Genomic DNA, 19765 nt, shown 5'->3' with positions numbered 1-19765 from the left:
AACAGTAAATTTTTTTTTAACTAAAGACAGTAGTTTTAATCAACTAGAAATTAAGAACAAAACATGAGTCATCTACTTCTAACCCATTTCTACACACCCAATCTTCTCTTATATATAAAAATCAATTGCTGTTCGTTGTTCTCGTTAAAACTGGAGATTGGCTGGTCTGATTTTTATAATGACGGTTTGAGTGCATTCTGAATAGTCCAGGGAAGGTTTAAAGGGTAAAAATACGGATAAATATTTAAATAAAAATAGTTTTAAAAAACTAAAAAACACGCTTTTAAAGCACGTCAAACTAAAAATTACAAAATAAAATATAGTTTAAAAAAACTAAAAAAACACGCTTTTCAAGCACATCAAACTAAAAACTATAAAATAATTCTTAATATAAGCTGAAAACAATAATGAACGAAAAATACTAATATTGTTGTGAATAATTTTTAATATAAACTGAAAATAATAATGAATGAAAAATACTAGTATTGTTGTGAAAAAAGCGTGGGGCGCTTTGTGCCATATTTTTCGTGTATTGAGCAATGGGATGATGGGATGAATGATGGTTCTTGATAAGTGTACGAAATTTGAATGAAATCTGCATGTTAAAAGTGAGAAATAAGGTGTTTTCGTTAAGTAAGAAAACATACAAGTGAAGTTAATAACAGCGTTTTAAAACTAATTCACAACTGCATAAAACGACATACTCGATTGGAGTTATATATCTATCATACAAATAATTTTTAATATATGCTGAAAACAATAAAACATCAACTTTAACCACTATAGGAAAAATAGTCATGTTTGTCTCCAGTACGTAAAAGCAGTGTCAATAACTTATTATATAGAAACACTATCAGCTTGAAAACATCCCAGCTAAATGTTTACCAAATGAGATTTGGGTAGAATTTACATCGGTTGTCCTTTTAATTTTTAGTTTTATAGCATTGAAATGCTTTATAAATGAGAATTTTTTTTTTAAATTAAATTTAACAAAGGCCGCGTTCCATCGATACAATATTGTAATCATTGAAATAATGTTTCGTATTGGTTGTGATGGTTCTTAATCATCTCAATAGATGGCGTGGGGTGCCCCTTAGGCACATGAAATCGAAAGAGTAGAAGAAATTCGATTACTGTGGCAGGATCACGGGTGGCCGAGAGGCTAGGCGTTGCTACGGTTAGGCAAGATACGCAGGTTCGAATCCTGCCTCGTGATCAAATTTTTTCTATTCTTTCAAAATTTCTCATCGGTTGTCCTTTTTCCTGTGTTGTAGTTTCTACTTTAATTATTGAGATAAAGTATTGCTTAAGTAATATATAAAAAATATTGCTTAAGTCCGTAGTTTGAGAATGCACCTTTATAAATAACGATAGGTTTCTTTGACTAGAATTATGACAATCATATTTAAGAACAGTTTTAAGTGTATTTTTGTCTAGATGTTATTTATTACCGAAGTCTGTTGTATGTGTATGTATATTCATTCAACTATATATATATTAGGAAGGCATAGTAAAAAAACACGCGCAAAATTCAAAACTCTTTATTCTACGCATTATGAAACACACTCTTCGCTTTCTTCTCCCTCTTCCTCTTCTCCAATCTTCTCTTCTGCTTCTCCGTACTTCGCAACAGCTTCACAATCGCATCATCTCCGCTTCTAACTTCTGTACTCCCTTCCGTGGAGGGTTTACATTTCTTCGCTTCCACCGCTGTATCTAATTCTTCTGAATGTTTCTTACGTGGCGTTTTCGCTCTGAAATTAATTAAAATAGTTACAAAAAACGGTCAGGTGCGAGTCGGATTCACGAAGCTAAGGGTTCCTTTCAATTGTAAAGGCAACTGCAAAAAAGAAAAATAGATCGCCCATCTTTTTATGACCTTACCAACCGTTGCTTACCCTCAATATTTTATTATTCGCTGTTATAGCGGCAAACGAAATATATCGTTAAACATTACAACTATATTTTCTATCACGGTTCATTAGATATAGCCTGGTGTGACAGACTGACGGACAGACAGGCAGACGGAAAGTATCCCGTAGAATATCGGGATAAAAAGTTGTCTATATGTTATTCCAGTTGTCCAGCTGTCTACGTACCAAATTTCATTGCAATCGGTTCAGTAGTTTTTGCGTGAAAGAGAAACAAACACACACACATCCTTAGAAACTTTCACATTATATTATATTAGTAGGAAGAAACATACATACTTCTGAAGTCAAAGCATCATCTTGACACAACTAAGTAACAACTAATCGAAGGTAAAAAAAAATCTAAGATTTACCCCATATAGATACCATTCCTGTCAGATTCATCTTTTGATAAATTTCCATCGGACAAACATTCATCAAATCGGTTCATTGGTTAAGGCATGAGGAAGGGACAGACCTACAAACTTAGTTACATATAAATACACTTTTGCATTTATAATAATAGAAAAAGTCTATTACAGAATACAAAATAATATAAAACTACCCTCGAAAAGTGTACCGAGGAAAGATTAAGTAGTTTGCGGACAAAGTCACATGCAATAACCAGCACTCACCCAACAGTCTCCATATTTTCGAAGATCTCATCCAAGTCGTCAGTTTTCACCGCAATTTCTTCTTCTTCCTCCTTAACCTCTTCCCCAGAATTACGCAGAGGCGTGGAGGTGGCCGTCTGTACCAGCACTTTAGTTAGCTTTGACGTCAGGTATTGCTGTAAAAAAACATTGAAAAAAGAATACAGAGATTTTTTTTTTTTTTTAATTCATGATAGGGAAGCGCTTGACCACGATCTCGCCTGCTGGTAAGCTGAGATGTGTCGCGATGTGTGTGCTGATGTGTGTCTAAGATGGAGCGCGCTTCCCAAGAAGGTACCTGTTCAAATTTTTTTTTTTAAATTTCAAAGAAATTTATTAGTAAAGGTATAGATAGAGGCGTAAGGTCTGTAATGGACCTTATGTCTCTCCAAATGTTCATGGGCGGTGGTAGCGCTTACCATCAGGGGTCCCACTAGCTCCATTGCCGACTGTGACATAAAAAAAAAAGATAAAAAAAAATGGATTCTTCTCGAACATTGAAATTTAAATAATGTTTTTCTACAAAAATGGTCACCAACATATACTTCGTGGTTCAAGAAATACAGCTCAATCTTCTAAAACGGAACCAATTTCCTATAAAACACAAAAATAATAGTTTTTAACAGCGTAATATCATCGCCTCATTTTTGCCTACCCACCAGTTGAATGTTAACTTTCCTTTATTGTTACAGTTATCTGGTAGAGATAGCCAAATAGCGATAAGGTCGTTATTTGCCGTTTTTTTTTTCAAGATTTTTGTAACGCAGTAAATAATTTTCATTCATTAATTTAATCCATTTCATTCATAAAATAATTCAAATTCAAAAATTCACGCCAGCACAAGAATTCAAACCAAACCGCATTACCCTCACCTTATAAACACAACTCTTGCTAGCATGATCATGCACCCGGATATGCCTGTCCAGGCTGGTGCTAACCACGAGTCTGTCTGGGCACACCGCTATACTAGTTATCGCCCCGGCTGCGCCCTTATACCCTTTGTCGAGGCGAGTTTTACGGAAGTCGACTTGATGGAGCTGACCACGACCAAAGCCGACTAGGACTTGCCTGCATCATAATTAAATAAAATTTATTAAAACTTAAGACCTAGAATGATGCACGCAAACATTTATGCAATTAACCAATCACCGGTCTCGGCCGGCTGTGTCGGTACACAAGGCCGCACGCACACATGCGTACGTGGTATCGCTCAGACATGAGAACACGCGATTTACTAAAAATGTATTTGATTGGAATGAAAAATTGAATCACTATTCAATTACTATGATGATGGAAAAAATAATATGACAAAAAATTAGAATGATTGACCGAATATATCATACTAGCATACCCGGCCCCGCGTTGCTGTGGCTGAGTAATAATATAAAAGTATTAAGATTTTTAAATTATTAGGGTAATTAATCGAAATAAAAACTATCCTACATCTTAAGTTGGACCAAATTACACATAAAATGCCAAATTTCATCAAAATCGGTCGAGTTGGTGAAAAGTTCATTGGGAACATACATCATGACAATAGATTTTTATATATTAAGATTTTATCAAATTTGTAGCACATGTTTATCTTTAATTAATTATTCATTATATATTAACATGATGAAGCGAATAGTTTGATTACGTGAGGCGTTTTTTTTTTATGTAATTTTCGAATTTCACTTTATTAAAAAAAATAGGTTATATTTACTGGCTTTGGCTTGCAGTTTCCCCTTGGATTTAATAAATACTACCCATTTATCAAAGTCATTTCTTAGCGGATGCCTACGTCATAACATCTATCTGCACGCCAAATTTCAGCCCCTAGGTCCAGTAGTTTAGGCTGTGTTGATAGATCACCTTTGAGTTATATATATATATATATATATATATATATATTTAGATTGACCAACCTTTCATCAAAACCATTGGCTATACAGGTTGCGGCCATCCCTTTAGTGTCCACATTGCATACCGGTCTGCGTTGTACCCTTGTGTCATATAGCCTGAAACAGTTTTATGGAAGATCTGTTTATATGTACTTGTAATAAAACTTGGTTGAATGAGATCACTCGTAAATAGTAAGGTCTCTGTCTGTGCTATTTTATTGAGATGTATAAGACAATGAGAAATTTTTTCTGCCTCGTGATCAAATTTTTTCTATTCTTTCAAAATTTCTCATTTATAAAGCATTTCAATGCTATAAAACTAAAAATTAAATGTATAAGACAGTCATTGAAATTAGCACCTTATTTCGAAGCAGTAACATTAAAAGTCTTACTGTATATAATCCATAGAAAACTTTACATAAATGCATAGGCAGAGTATTCCTTCAGACAAATTTCGAGTGCTCTGAATTAATTGTAAAATAATGAACGAAATAGATACAGAAAAGTGAAAAAACTGTTTATAGCAAAAAATAGTACCGTCTCCTTATGGCCAATTGTAATAAATTTGTATATTAAAATTAAATTGTAATAATTGTAATTGTAATCCTACTATATCCTACTAATATATGTATAAAATGCGAAAGTTTGTATGGATGTGTGTGCATTTTATGCTCTTTCACGCAAAAACTACTGCGCACGCAAAAACCAAATATCATTGCAATCAACCGATTGTTGATATGTAGACAGCTGGACAACTGGAATAACATATAGGTAACTTTTTATCCCGATATACCTACGGGATACGGACTTACGCGGGTGAAACCGCGGGGCGCAGCTAGTGTAAAATAATCATGAATATCGGGTCATCAAAAGTTACAGTTGCATTGATAACCTACTCCTTTTATTTAAGTCGGTTGAAAATCACACACAAACCTAACATAGCCATGCCTAGAGCACACCGCCAGCAAGTTTTCCTCTAGAAACGTTAAATCAGTCACCCATACAGGTCTTCGCAGTTGCAACCAGTCGTGGGGCAGATTTTTCGCTATAAAAATCGGTGCTGTCTCACCTATCCGCCATAGTTTTAAATCATTCTCCTCACCACCTGAAAGAAATTAGCATAAGGGTAAATATGTTTGTTCCATATTGGTTGAGATGGTTCATAAACATCTTAATAGATGACGTAGGATGTCCATTAGGCATTAATTGTGGGAGTCGAGCCCGCTTCGGCACGAATTGGGCCAGCTCGCACGCTCGCGGCGAAGTACACACAAAACCGACGTGAAATATTGGCATGCTACTGTGTTTCGTGCGGTGAGTGGGGGAGCCGGAGGCCCGTGTCCTTTCCCTTACCCGTCCCATACCATTCCTTCTTTCCAGTGGATACTCCTGACCTTTGCCCTTACTTACACTTAAAAGCGGGCAGCACATTCGCAGAGGCACTACCTTTGCGAATGTTCATGGGTGGTGGTGATCGCTTACCATCTGGCGAACCACCAGCTCAATTGTCCGCTATGACATAAAAAGAGGCACATAAAACCGATAGGCTAGAAAACATTTGATTGCTGACATGGAATCACGAGTGGCCGAGAGGCTAGACGTTGCAAACGGTTTGGAAAAAAGAAGCTGATTCGAATCCCGCCTCGTGACCAATATTTTTTTTCTTCAAAAATTTCTCAAAAGAAACGACTGCAAAAATGTATTGTTTTTTTTTTTGGTACCTTTTCGCGCGAAAACTGTTAATCATATGTGTATGAAATTTGGTGTAGATAGATTACAGTCTGGGTTAGCACATAGGCTCCCTCCTCTCACCCAGGTATCACGAGTGAAGCCACGGCTTAGAGCTAGTATGATTATATTGTTATCCATTATATTTAATTGTTTGTTTGTATATAACCGACACCTTTACTCTTTCGACTGGTTTTTCAAACCAACTTTAAAGCTTTGGATATAATTCTTTATACCTAGACGCGCGTTCGAGGCCATCCTCGCAATCAAAGTGTTTCCATCCTTTAACAATTTCTCGAAATGCAAAAAACAAATTACCAGTTGCAAAAACATTTCCATCGCTCCATACTTTCATTCTATCAATTTTCCCTCCAGCTTCAACCAGAGTATCTTCCTTTTTCCCCCAAATTTTCACCACACCACTGGCAACACCAGCTATGAGACGCTGCTTATAGCGACCCAGGCCAACAATGTCGCCAGATCCAAAATCGATTGTCTCTATGTTTGCCAACCTCTTCTCTGTGTTGTATGTTTCAATCTGGAAGAGAAAATGACAAATATTTGCTGTACTTACATGAAAGGACTGCCCTTACTTCACATAGGTTTTACTCAAGCATAAAATGAAAAAAAAATTACTATTAGTTGACTATCAGAATCAGTAATTTGAACAGGGGATACAAAGTAGAATAAAACATTATATTGATTTTTCAACAAATTTTGGTGGACGAAATATATACTATGCGAAAGTTTGTAAGGATGTGTGTGTGTGTGTTTGTTGCTCTTTCACGCAAAAACTAATAATAATATAATAAAAACATTTATTGATAACAAGGCCACACAGAAAAAAAACAATAAATAAATTAAAAACTAGAACAAAAAAAAAAAAACAAACTATACACATTAAAACTTACAACCTAACCAAACTACTGAACCAATTGCAATTAAATTTGGTACGTAGACAGCTGGACAACTGGAATAACATATAGGCAACTTATTATCCCGATATTCCTACGGCATACGGACTTATGCGGGTGAAACTGCGGGGCATAGCTAGTATAAATTAATTTTATGGATTACCTACATGTCATAAATGAGCAAACTAATTGAACTACAACTATATGTTTTGCCACACATTATTTTGGATAAGAATACATGCTACATTCCTTAGAAATGCTTCGTAAGTCAATTGGGCTCTCTATACTCTTCGAAATTGTTAAAATTACGTGTTTACAAATACGAAAAAAATATCAATAATCACAGAAAAAATTAAAATTTGAATTGTAACCCATATATTTTGCTGAATTTTGCTGCACATCAGTTTTCACATGTGGTATTAAGAGTTATTTTATATCATCAAGGTACAAGCTTTTAAGTAAAAAATTTATCGAAATTGGATCACCAAGTGGACAGTTACAAAAAATCTATGATAGTACCTTTCGATTCCTTTTTCCAATAAGTATTTCTGTCTGCTCCTTGTTCCCCCATTCCATGCACGTGATTGTGTCATCTTTTTGTAAAGTTTTTATGTCTACCAGGTTTTCGATACATTTTTTACTGTTTTTAGCTAGGTCCGTGTGGTATTTTATATCTGTGAAGGAAAAGATAATTTTATAACATAAATAATTATTTTATATCATATTAAAAGATATTAATTTAGTTAAAGTTATATTAAAATTTTATTTCTGAGATGCAGTTTGCAATCGAATCTGAACCCTAATAATAAGTGCTTTATGTACTTACGTTTGAACGAGCCAATTCGGCTGCTAACAAAAAAGTCAAATGTTTTCTCCTCTTCTAGTAACATTTTTGTGTTCTTTTATACATTCATCATTTTAGAAAATAATGTACAATCAGCGATATTTACAAACGCGATAACCACGTGAAATAGCGAACATGAGTTTGACTTTTGGAACAACTTCCTTCAATGTCAAGCGTCACTGTCATTAATGTTTTTTTCATGACATCGATCTATGCTACTAAGTTTTTTATTATGTAAATTCTATATATATTAAATGACATATTTCAAGACACATAATCGCATCACATATTTTCTATTTAAAACAATTTCAGTATTTGTCTGCATATTGTATTAAATACAGAATAAACAATATTCTGTATAACATTTTAAGATAATTTTATCATAGTTATACTCTATATCTATGAATTATGCTGAGAAGAGCCGGCAAGAAACTGTATTGTTGCTTTAGATTATTCAATATAAGCATAGCTTGCTTATCTTAGTCACAAGCATGACACACGTATACCTACACACATACATATTTGGATACATCATATTATAGATTACTAGCTGTGACCCGCGGTTGAAACCGCGTAAGTCCGGTATAAAAAGTGCCTATGTGTTATTTCAGTTGACCAGCTATCTACGAAGCAAATATCATTGCAATCGGTTCAGTAGTTTTTGCGTGAAAGAGCAACAGACGCACACATACACATACATATGCATCCATCCTCACAAACTTTCGCATTTATAGTATTATTATTCGCCAATAGATGTCAGGAAGAGTCATAATAAATTGGGACTACTCAAACGCCTCCTATTTGTTAAAAAAGTGAGTTTAAGTCGATAAAACACGAATATGACATTTTCTAAAAAAAATTCCTAGCTAGATCGATTTATCGCCCCCGAAACCTCCTATATACTAAATTTCATGAAAATCGTTTGAGCCGATTCCAATTATAATATATATATATATATATATATATACACTTATATACTGAGGTTGCCTCAGTACATGTCATTTATTAAATTTATTAATATTACTAGAATTTTATTACTTTCTTTTATTATATATAATATTACTTATATTTTTACTATATATATATATATATATATATATATATATATATTATTTATATTATAGCGACTTCTTTTTATCATAGCGGATAACTGAACTGCTGGTTCGCCTGATGTTTAGCGATCACCACCGCCCATGAACATTTGCAGACGCAGTGCCTTTAAATAAGATAAGACGAGTAGGATAAAAATATGTTCTATGATTGATTTAAGTTTTCACCTTAAAATCACTGCTTTGACAAACATTGATGCCTTTATGAATTTCAGAGTATAGTAATATCGAAAAAACAGTAGCTTCAAGAGGAACCAAAACAACCATTTTTTTTTTAGTTTTTTGAACCCACCTCATATTAAACTATCTTCTCATGTTGTAATACAATCGCTACATACCTAACGTAGGAAATACTAGTTAAGAGATCTTTCAGGTCTGTAAAATAAAGCCGAAAGTCCTGTGAAAATATTTACGTAGTCAACGTGTCAATGACGCTAAAAAAACAGTATTTTAGTAATGTTATCAAATAATAAAGAACATCTCCAAAAAGGATAATTATCAAAGTTCATAAATAAACATTGATTTAATGCAGTTCACAAATATTTAACTTATATTAAAAGAGATATATCTTATCAGCAAACACGATAATGATGATAAAAATGATCCCAGCAGCGAGACAAAAATCATCGAATCTCAAAGTTAACTCACAGTTGCATTGCTCTTCATTTGTCACACTAACGAGAAATGAGTTTTAAAACCAAAGTCGTCTTAATTACTGGAGCTAGCTCCGGAATTGGGGCAGCAGCAGCCATAGAATTCGCTAAGGAGGGCGCTAAGGTCGCGATCGTTGGCAGAAATGTGGAAAAACTGCAAACAATTTCCGATAATTGTGAAAAATATGGATCTAAACCGTTGCTGATTGCGGCCGACATTTCTATAGATGACGAAGCAAAACGTGTTGTACAAAAAGTCATCGAGGAATATGGCCACCTTGATGTTTTAGTAAACAATGCTGGGCTTGCCAAATACGGATCTATTTTGGATGGCAACATCTTGGAAGCTTACGATGCCACAATAAAGATAAATCTCCGAGCCCACATCAACGTTACAGCACTAGCAACACCACATCTAATTAAAACTAAAGGTAACATCATAAACATTTCTAGTGTCGGTGGAACCCTGGTGCCAAAACAATGCTCAAAAACTCCGTACTATATATCTAAAGCAGCTCTGAATCATTTTACACGCTGTGCCGCGCTAGAGCTGTCAAGCAAAGGCATTAGGGTCAACACTGTGAGCCCTGGACCTGTGAAAACTGACTTTCTGGTGAACAGCGGTGTTACGTCATACAAATTTGAAGATATGGCGGTGGATATGCCGCTTCAGAGAGTATCAGATCCGATAGAAATCGCACGCATTATCTTGTTTTTGGCTAGTGATAATGCTGTTGGGATTACTGGCTCGGAGTATGTAGCTGACAATGGTTTCCTATTGACTTAGAGTTATAGGTCATCCGACGATTACAACTGGTGAGGTTTAAAAAAATAAAATGCCTTTTAACTGCAAATTATGTGTTTTAATGTTTAGATTTATACTTTTTATAAATATCTGCTTTTTTGAATAAAAAATAAGAAAAATATCTTATGCGATCAATACTGGATCCATCTTTTAAGGGTTTCAGGTTTCAGGTGTTCAGTGTGTTCTACATAGAAGAGTCTTCAAAAATAACATAACTTTATTCAAACAAACACAATTAAAAACAAATTGCCGCACTTGCGAGTGGCCGGTTTTTTTTAGTAAGACATCTGAGTCACCATCACCCATGAACATTTGCAGAGGTAGGGCCGCTGCAAATTGACTGGGAAGGGTGAGGAAAATGCTGTGGAGATGTGATACTCCCCCAGCGGACTGGCTCAATTCATGCCGAAGCGTGACCGACTCCCGTGGAGAAGCCGTAGGCTTCCTTTTTCTCACTCTTTTCAGTACATTCCCTCTCTAGTTGTCAATCCTTCCCCTATCTCCTCCCTATACCTCTTACGCAGATTATAAATAAAACGACAATTATATATATTGTTTATGGTTTATTCCAAATATTGTGCTCATTGCTCGTGAAAGAGTGCATGTGAAATAAGAAATTTTCAAAAAAAGAGAAAATATGGTGCGTAAGCTCACACGAAAACTACATTATTACAACCAAAGACAAAACATAGATTTTCTGTTATATTCGTTCATTATACTGCATCAACACAATGTTAAATGCCTTAAAAATTGTTTCCGCCTATTACAGTTCTGTGGTTTTTTTTTGTATTTTTCTAGAAATAATTACCTATATTTAAGTATTAACTATTTTAACAAAATGCCTGACGAAATTAACATCGCAAATAATTAAACAAAATCTCCAATAACTTGCACCGAATTAGTATTCATCGTGGAATGGGTAATCTGGATGATGGTCGCTGCAAAAAAAAAAAATTAATAAATGCCAAAACAAATTAAACAATAGAGAAATGGGGGAGCCGGAGGCTCATAACCTTTATTTAACCCTTCCTAGTCTTTTTATAGTCATCAAAACTAGGAAGTTTTAAAAATACAATAGGCTTTAAAATGTCATATACTTTGTAAAAATTTATCATTAGGCGACAAACCAGCTCCTTTACTGACCATGACAAAGTAATTACGAATCACTCACTCTCCCATCATACACAGCCTCCCGTTGCATTCCAGGCTCCCGATCAGCTCCAGGTCTTCAGGCGAGAGCTGGAAGTTGAACACGTCGAAGTTCTGCTGGATACGGCTCTTAGTCACTGACTTAGGAATCACGATCATGGACCTGTCTATGGCATATCTGGAAATAAGTTGTTTTTTAATCTATGGCAGTGCTTTTAAAGTAATGGGTCACAACCCCCTGGGGGGATCGCGAATGTTCTCTAACGAGCTCTCCAGGAAAGTTGGGAAATCTACCTTCGTAAATCATTAATCTGTTTGAACAAAGTACTAAGACATAAAAGTAAGTACATAAATACTCGTTTATTTTTGTTAGGGTTGCGCTTCGATCAATAATGACAAAGGCGAGAATAGACGAAATATGTTAAGTTAAAATGGAGGTCAATAAAACAAGCTTAAAAACACTGACTGAAGTTTTTTTTTTTATTTTTTCTATGGTCTAATTTTTTAATTATTGGAATTTTTAAATTTGGAAACCCTGGAATGGTAACTGACCTTTTTTAATATTTTTAAATACATATTAAGAATGTCATCATTTCACCACCAAATTCCACACGATATATTGAATAACAGCAAAATCGTACCTGATAAGTATCTGCGGTACAGTCTTACTGTATCTCTCGGCGATGGACTTCAATCTCTGGTCCTCCATTAGCGTCGGGTCTCCCGGCTTGGCCCAGGGCCTGTCTGGGGAGCCCAATGGAGAGTAGGCTGTAACAGCTATACCATGGGACTTGCAGTGTTCGAACAGTTTGCTTTGGTTTAAGTATGGGTGTACTTCGATCTGAAATTTGTAGTGTACTTTTTAGGAGAAATAATTTATACAACAATGTATGTACATAGGTATCTTAAACAACTAGCATTAAAATCCTACTAATATTATAAATGCGAAAGTTTGTGAGGATGTGTGTGTGTTTGTTGCTCTTTCACGCAAAAACTACTGAACCGATTGCAATGAAATTTGGTACGTAGACAGCTGGACAACTGAAATAACATATAGGCAACTTTTTATCCCGATATTCCTACGGGATACGGACTTACACGGGTGAAATCGTGGGGCGCAGCTAGTGCTTTATAAATGCGAATTTTTAAAAAATAGTAAATCTTATCATGAGATGAATTGAACAAAAAAAATACCGCATGAAAATCTGTGGCGTAGTTTTTAAGATAGGTACAGTTACTTTTGTCAACGGATAAATACACAGCATAAACTTAAGCCAAAAAGAATTATTTGTCGTATATGTATTTTTAATCTTAATGTATATTGTGTGTTATTAATTTATATGTATTTTTTTATGTTGTGCTGTTTTTGTGCTGTTGACAATAAATGTTTTATTATTCTTTTTTTTTATTGAAGTGAAAACTTCTTTAGGCGCGTTGAGCGTTTTGGTAAAGGGTAAAATCCTCAGTTCGCGTCACCGACATGCTAATGATAATAGTATATCTATAGCTATGGAGAGGCAGACTAGCGCACGCGCAGTAGCAACTTGAATTCATTGAAATTCGTGTAAATATAAATACTATGTATAATTAAGATAATTGTATATTAATTAGTTTTTCAACCACTTTGTATTTATATTTTGTTCATGATTTGTTTAACCCATCATATGTAACTAATAAATAAAACATAAAAAATTTCATATAATCTTTGCATATAGTTTTAATTACTCTCAACATAATAGTTCCGTTTTCACTTCTATCGGCAGTCCCATGACTGCTACTGTTTTTTTTACATTAAAGATACATAGACATCAGCGGGAAGCGGATTTTTTTGGTAGTTGAGAAATTAAATTATAGAACAAATACGATCATGAGGCGGGATTCGAACCAGCGTCATTATGACAAATCGTAGCAAAGCCTAGCGTGTCGGCCACTCTTGACCCCGCCTCAGCAATCGAGTTTCTCATAATACCTTCGGGGCACCGCACGCCATCTATTGAGACATTTAACAACCATCTAAATAAGTACTGAAGATTATTGCAATGATTGTTATATAGTATCGATAGAACGCGGCCTTTGTGAAATTTAACTAGTGTTAAATTGAAGTAATTATTTTGGCGGGAAAATGTTAACTAGCGGGCATTTATAAGTTTATAATAACAACTATTTTAGTGAAATTTTTGTTATATTCCACGAAGACTTTCTCTCTGATATTAACATTATTCATTAACTTATTTACACTTTATTGAACGTCAAACAACAAAAAAAGAGACAGGAGAAGTGACCACAGATCAGTGATTGGAAGCATAATAGGAGACCTTATCACTGTAGAGTGATATTTATGTGGAAAAAGATAGAAAAGTGAATTTATTGTAAAAATATATATTACTAGACGCTCTTTTACGCGCTTTTATCCCAAGGGAGCGTCTAATCGGAATAAGAACTATCCTATCACCCAAGTCAGCTCACATCCTGTCTGTATAAGAAATTTCAACAAAGTCCATTCAGTAGTTTCAGCGTGATTGACGGACAAACATCCAAACAAACAAACTATCACATTTATAATATTAGTGTAATCAATAAATAAAATATGTATTGTATATTCTAAGTAAGCCGAATTAACTGAAAAAGAATAAGCTAACTCAAAAAATTCTAAATTACAATTTTGTTCCAAAGGGGTTTAAACAGAATTAAAAACTTAAGTTTACCTGGTTGACAGCAGGCTTGATTCTAGCAGCTTCCATAACCCGATCTATTTGTTTCTTATTGAAGTTAGAGATGCCAATGCTTCTAGTGAGACCTTTGTCCACGAGGTTCTCCATCGCCTTGTACGTGTCTATATAATCTACAGGAGATGGGATCACTTTGTTGTTTTCGTCTAGGGGAAATTCTTCGCCTCCTTCCTGAAAGCGTTTGGGAGGACCGAATAGTAAATTCGCAATAAAAAATATCCTTGGATAAAACTTTTAATTGATTTTTTTTTATTTCAAATTTAGAATGTCGTCTGTACAGAGTATAAATGACAAGAAAATTTGGTTTTGTAAAATGTATGTGACTTAAAACAGTAATATCATAACAGTTTATATTCATATGTTAATCACAATTATTTTCTTTGAGTATTATGTTATCTGCGCTTTGGGCATTAAGGCTGTTATAAGTTTACGAAAACATACTGGCAAATAGAAACTTCTTGTCACAAAAAAGAAAAAAAAAATGTGTACAAGAATGTAGCCGTTCCCGCGTTTTTGCGTATCAACGTATTGTAGTTAACTGTATTTAGCAAGAAAATAATTAAATAAACGAAATAGAACTGCATCTGCACGTACTTTGAATGCCTGGGGCCAGTGAATGAGGTACAGGTCCAGATAGTCCAATCCTAGGTTGTCCAGTGTGGTCTTCAAGGCTCCCTCCACGAGGTCGGGGCGATGGTAGGTGCACCAGAGCTTTGACGTGATGAAAATGTCCTCTCTGGAAAAGTAAATCAATATTTATTTACTAACTTATATTAGCATATCTTTAACAAAATTATGAACAGCTCGCCTTGCTTGCTCCCTTAGAGTAGACTGTTATTTTAAGTTTTAACAGTTATCTATTATATCTATTCAAATGGAGGCAAATCCATATTGCAACAAACGAGGAATCTGTTCTAGAGGTTTTAGACAATACAATATGTAGAAAAAAGAAATTTAATTCTTAGGTTATTTTATATTTATTCTTCACCAAAAATAGCGAATATAAAGTCAACGCGGTAAATAAGCGAGTATGTAATGTATGCGTAATATTCCTTACCATTAATGGCATTTAGTATTTTACAAGTATCATTATCAACATTGGCTCTCCAACCGCGTTTTTTACGCTTAGTCAGAAGTCATAAGAAATCCCACAAACAACATCATTAATGCGAAAGTTTGTGAGAATGGATGTATATATATGTGTGTATGTTTGTTACTCTTTTACGTAAAATTTACGAAACCGATTGCAATGAAATTTGGTACGTAGACATCTGGAATAATACATAGGCAACTTTTTATCCCAATGATATTACTAGCATACCCGGCCATGCGTTGCTGTGGCTAAATAATAATAATTAAAAATATTAAGATTATAAATTATTGGGATAAAAATTGAAATAAAAACTATCCTATATCTTAAGTTGGATCAAATTACACATACAATGCCATCATCATCAGCCCATATATGTTCCCACTGCTGGGACACAGGCCTCCTATGAGGGTTACATACAATGCCAAATTTCATCAAAATCGGTTGAGTTGGTGAAGAGTTCATTGGGAACATACATCATGACACTAGATTTTTATATATTAAGGTTATTTTATTTCTACACCTAAAATCATAAATGAAAGAGCGGAACCTACAGAAACAATAATTTTTTGCTTACTAGGAGTATTCCAATCACTTAATTAATAGCTTAAGACAAATAATGCAATAAATAATTTGAATTTGAATTTCGAATTATACAGATACTAGCTGCGCCCCGCGGTTTCACCTGCGTAAGTCCGTATCCCGTAGGAATATCGGGATAAAAAGTTGCTTATATGTTGTTCCAGTGTCTACGTACCAAATTTCATTGCAATCGGTTCAGTAGTTTTTGCATGAAAGAGCAACAAATACACACACATCCTTACAAACTTTCGCATTTATAATATTAGTAGGAAGTAGGATAAGTAGGATAGGATAATGAACGTTCTAACAAGATCGAGATGCTCCACAATACGAATCGGTCTTATATTAAAATTTCTACTTTTCAGCTTTCTAAAAAAAAAAATATTTTGAGATAGGCCTTTACAATAGAATAAAAATATATAATAATAATAACCTAACCTAACCTAATAGTATTCCGACTTCAAGATAGGAGATTATCAATGCGGCTGGATGTTTTTTTTTATTTTTGTTCGTAATTCTTTTTTAATGAATCGATTTTTATGATTCGTTTTTTTTTTTAATTGAAAGTAAGTGCCTGCTATGTCGTCTCTTGAATTTTATTTAATTCTGACAATTTAAAGCCAGTTTATTAATAACTACATAGTATAAAACAAAGTCGCTTTCTCTGTCCCTATGTCCCTATGCTTTAATCCTTAAAACTACACAACGGATTTTGATGGTTTATTTTTTAAAGATAGTGATTCTAAAGGAAGGTTTATATGTATAATAAACTCTTAGTTCCTTGCCTTAACAAAATTTAAAAATTTCTCTGATTTGGTCCAGCCGTTCACTAGTTTTATGTGAACATTTTTTAGGATAAATTTTGTATGCAGATTAAAATGTTTTGTTTAAGGTCAAAACGGATACATGACAATGGGATATTATGGTTTAATAAAGCTATTGTTTCTTCGCATAATAAACAAATAAAAACGTCATTTCATATTATTTAAAAGCATTTAATTGCATTTCATTGTCTATTAATAACATTTTATTATTTCAACGATGAAAAGAACACATCTATATAAACAAAAATGAATCACCAAAGGTGTTGTTAAGCGCAAAACTCAAGAACGGTTCGACCAATTCGGCTTTTTTCTACGTTGAGGGACAAGGAAGTTTTTCTATGGAGAGAAATAACGTAGCACGAGTGAAGCCAGAGGGGAGGGCTAGTATTCCAAACTAATTCAATTATCTTTCTTTATTTCTACTTGCACCTTCGCTTTTTCGCAATAGGAGATAGAAATCTAAACAAATTAATATATATTCAAATTATGTCCATCTATATATTTCCAGCAAAACTCTGAAACAGCTGGACCGATTTCAACGGGACTATCACTGGCAGATGTCATAAGAAATAACCTGTACTTCACTTTTTATTCATATATTAAAAGCTAGCTGCGCCTCGCGGTTTCACCCGCGTAAGTCCGTATCCAGTAGGAATATCGGGATAAAATTGCCTATATGTTATTCCAGTTATCCATCTATCTACGTACCAAATTTAATGCAATCGGTTTAGTAGTTTTTGTGTGAAAGAGCAATAAACACACACATCCTTACAAACTTTCGCATTTATAATATTAAGTAGGATAGGATTAGTAGGATCGATCAATGGTAAATGTACAAACTTTGAATTAAATCTATCCTTTTAAAGTAAGTCAATATAAGTGTAAAATAATCGACTACATATATGTTTATATTATCAGGAAGGGTTGCAGGCCTACGATACAAGCTTCCTTAGGGTAGGTCTGCAGTTCATATTATCTTTTATTGTGTTATATATATAAATCTCGTGTCACAATGTTTGTCCTCAATGGACTCCTAAACCACTTAACCGATTATAATAAAATTCGCACACCATGTTCAGTTCGATCCAACTTGAGAGATTAAATAATTTTAATTACGATAAATGACAACCCGGGCGGAGCCGGGGCGTGCAGCTAGTTGTGTTATGAAAAGAAATTATAGCTCACTGCTCAGTAATATCTTTAAGGTAATAATAATGTACATCATGTTTTTTTCTGGCAAATAAAAGTTTTATTTATTATTGAAGTGAAACTTCTTTAGAATCGTTGTGATTTCAAACCTGATGCAACGGAAAAACGACAGGTAAGAGACAGAAATACAAAAATGTGTAGAATGAAGCCGGCAAAGAATGAGACAGAAATATACATACTATTTTATTCATTCTTTTGACGATTTATTGAAGTTTCACTTCTATCATGTGTGAATCGCACACACACCTTTTTTTGTTTGTTTTATTATTATACAAACATACAGCTGATAATAAAAACGTGTTAAAATTCATTAAAATGGCTAAGGGTTGCAGTCGAGTCTTTTGGAGTTTGGCGACAATCGCGGTAAATAACGAGAATTTACACAAGTTATCACAAAGGAATCACAAATAGGAAATTTTGCAGATTTTTAAGACCGCAGACCTTGATTTTTCGAGGTCGGGCATATTGAATTTACTTATGCTGCGTCTACATATGCGCACGAAGAATCGTGTCGATTCGCGCGTTCAAAACTTCGTATATACGACGTGTTCTTTTGTCTACAATAGACGACTGGATGAAGCGATTTTACGGTTACATTTGAAGTGAAACTTCTTTAGAATCGTTGTGATTTCAAACCTGATGCAACGGAAAAAACAACTGGTAAGAGACACAAATACAAAAATGTGTAGAATGAAGCCGGCAAAGAATGAGACAGAAATATAAATACTATTTTATATTATATATATATATATATATATATATATATATATATATATATATATATATATATATATATATATATATATATATATATATATATATATATATATATATATATATATATATATATATATATATATATATATATATATATATATATATATATATATATATATATATATATATATATATATGTATATATATGTATATATATATTCATCTCATTCTTTTATCGATTTACTGAAGTTTAATTTCTATCGCGTGTGAAGCTGGTGCTTCTTTTGAGCTCCCATTTTAATACGATTTAGTTTGACAATGGCATCCATGTGAAAATAACATCGATGTCTTCGCAGAATACTGGGTCGCCCATATATATATCCTATTTATTTATTCACTAACGGTCCGCCCCGGCTTCACCCGTGGTACATATATAATCTATATCCTTCCTCACAAAATGGCCTATCTAAGACTGCAAGAATTTTTCAAATCGGACCAGTAAAACCGCGGGGCGCAGCTAGTATATCATAATATAGAAAACGTGGATTATAATGGACAAATAATAAAAAACGAGCACTGCATTCACCAAAGCAATTTCAAATCAATTCAACGCGTCACTTATTCGTCACTCATTGCATATTTTTCGAGAATATTCGACGTAACTCGCTAATATGGCCTCGGCATTATACCATCGTTGCCAAGGTAATGAAATTGTTTATAGTTCAGATAAGATTTTAATAGTTACACTAGATGAACTTAAAAGGAATTGATTGGATGGTACGATCGCCGGTTTACTTATATGACTACTAGCTTTTGCGGCTTCGCACGCGTTAAATTCGGAGTACATTAATAGATGTTATCTATATATATAAAAGAAAATCGTGTTAGTTACTCTATTTATAACTCAAGAATGGCTAAACCGATTAGGTTGAAATTTGGTACAGAGATAGTTTTAGACCCGAGAAA

The 19765-nt window shown here is 34.0% G+C and overlaps 3 protein-coding genes across 3 annotated transcripts in view; 1 reads left to right on the top strand and 2 right to left on the bottom strand.

The window, feature by feature from the left end:
• Nucleotides 1–1525: 1525 nt before the first annotated feature.
• Nucleotides 1526–8091, bottom strand: LOC119838951 (WD repeat-containing protein 74). The gene is made up of 8 exons (XM_038365104.1): nucleotides 7915–8091; nucleotides 7608–7762; nucleotides 6493–6712; nucleotides 5380–5551; nucleotides 4471–4563; nucleotides 3436–3631; nucleotides 2546–2700; nucleotides 1526–1754 (listed from the first exon to the last, which is right to left on the bottom strand). The coding sequence occupies exons 1-8, from the start codon at nucleotides 7976–7978 to the stop codon at nucleotides 1547–1549; spliced, it is 1263 nt and encodes a 420-aa protein (XP_038221032.1). The 5' UTR covers nucleotides 7979–8091; the 3' UTR covers nucleotides 1526–1546.
• Nucleotides 8092–9725: 1634 nt separating this feature from the next.
• On the top strand, nucleotides 9726–10481 carry LOC119838871 (3-oxoacyl-[acyl-carrier-protein] reductase FabG-like). Its single transcript, XM_038365014.1, has one exon. The coding sequence runs from the start codon at nucleotides 9726–9728 to the stop codon at nucleotides 10479–10481; it is 756 nt and encodes a 251-aa protein (XP_038220942.1).
• Nucleotides 10482–11058: 577 nt separating this feature from the next.
• Nucleotides 11059–19765, bottom strand: part of LOC119838915 (aldo-keto reductase family 1 member B1-like) — a 16013-nt gene continuing 7306 nt past the window's right edge. Inside the window, exons 3-7 of the mRNA XM_038365056.1 lie at nucleotides 14972–15113; nucleotides 14354–14548; nucleotides 12290–12489; nucleotides 11671–11826; nucleotides 11059–11437 (exon numbers count right to left, since the gene is read on the bottom strand). Of these exons, the coding sequence (XP_038220984.1) occupies nucleotides 11398–11437; nucleotides 11671–11826; nucleotides 12290–12489; nucleotides 14354–14548; nucleotides 14972–15113 (733 nt within the window). The 3' untranslated portion in view covers nucleotides 11059–11397. The remainder of the gene's footprint in view (nucleotides 11438–11670; nucleotides 11827–12289; nucleotides 12490–14353; nucleotides 14549–14971; nucleotides 15114–19765) is intronic.

Source organism: Zerene cesonia, unplaced genomic scaffold, assembly GCF_012273895.1.
Source record: "Zerene cesonia ecotype Mississippi unplaced genomic scaffold, Zerene_cesonia_1.1 Zces_u006, whole genome shotgun sequence".
Lineage (NCBI taxonomy): Eukaryota > Metazoa > Arthropoda > Insecta > Lepidoptera > Pieridae > Zerene > Zerene cesonia.
This window is presented reverse-complemented; position numbering and strand designations above follow the sequence as displayed.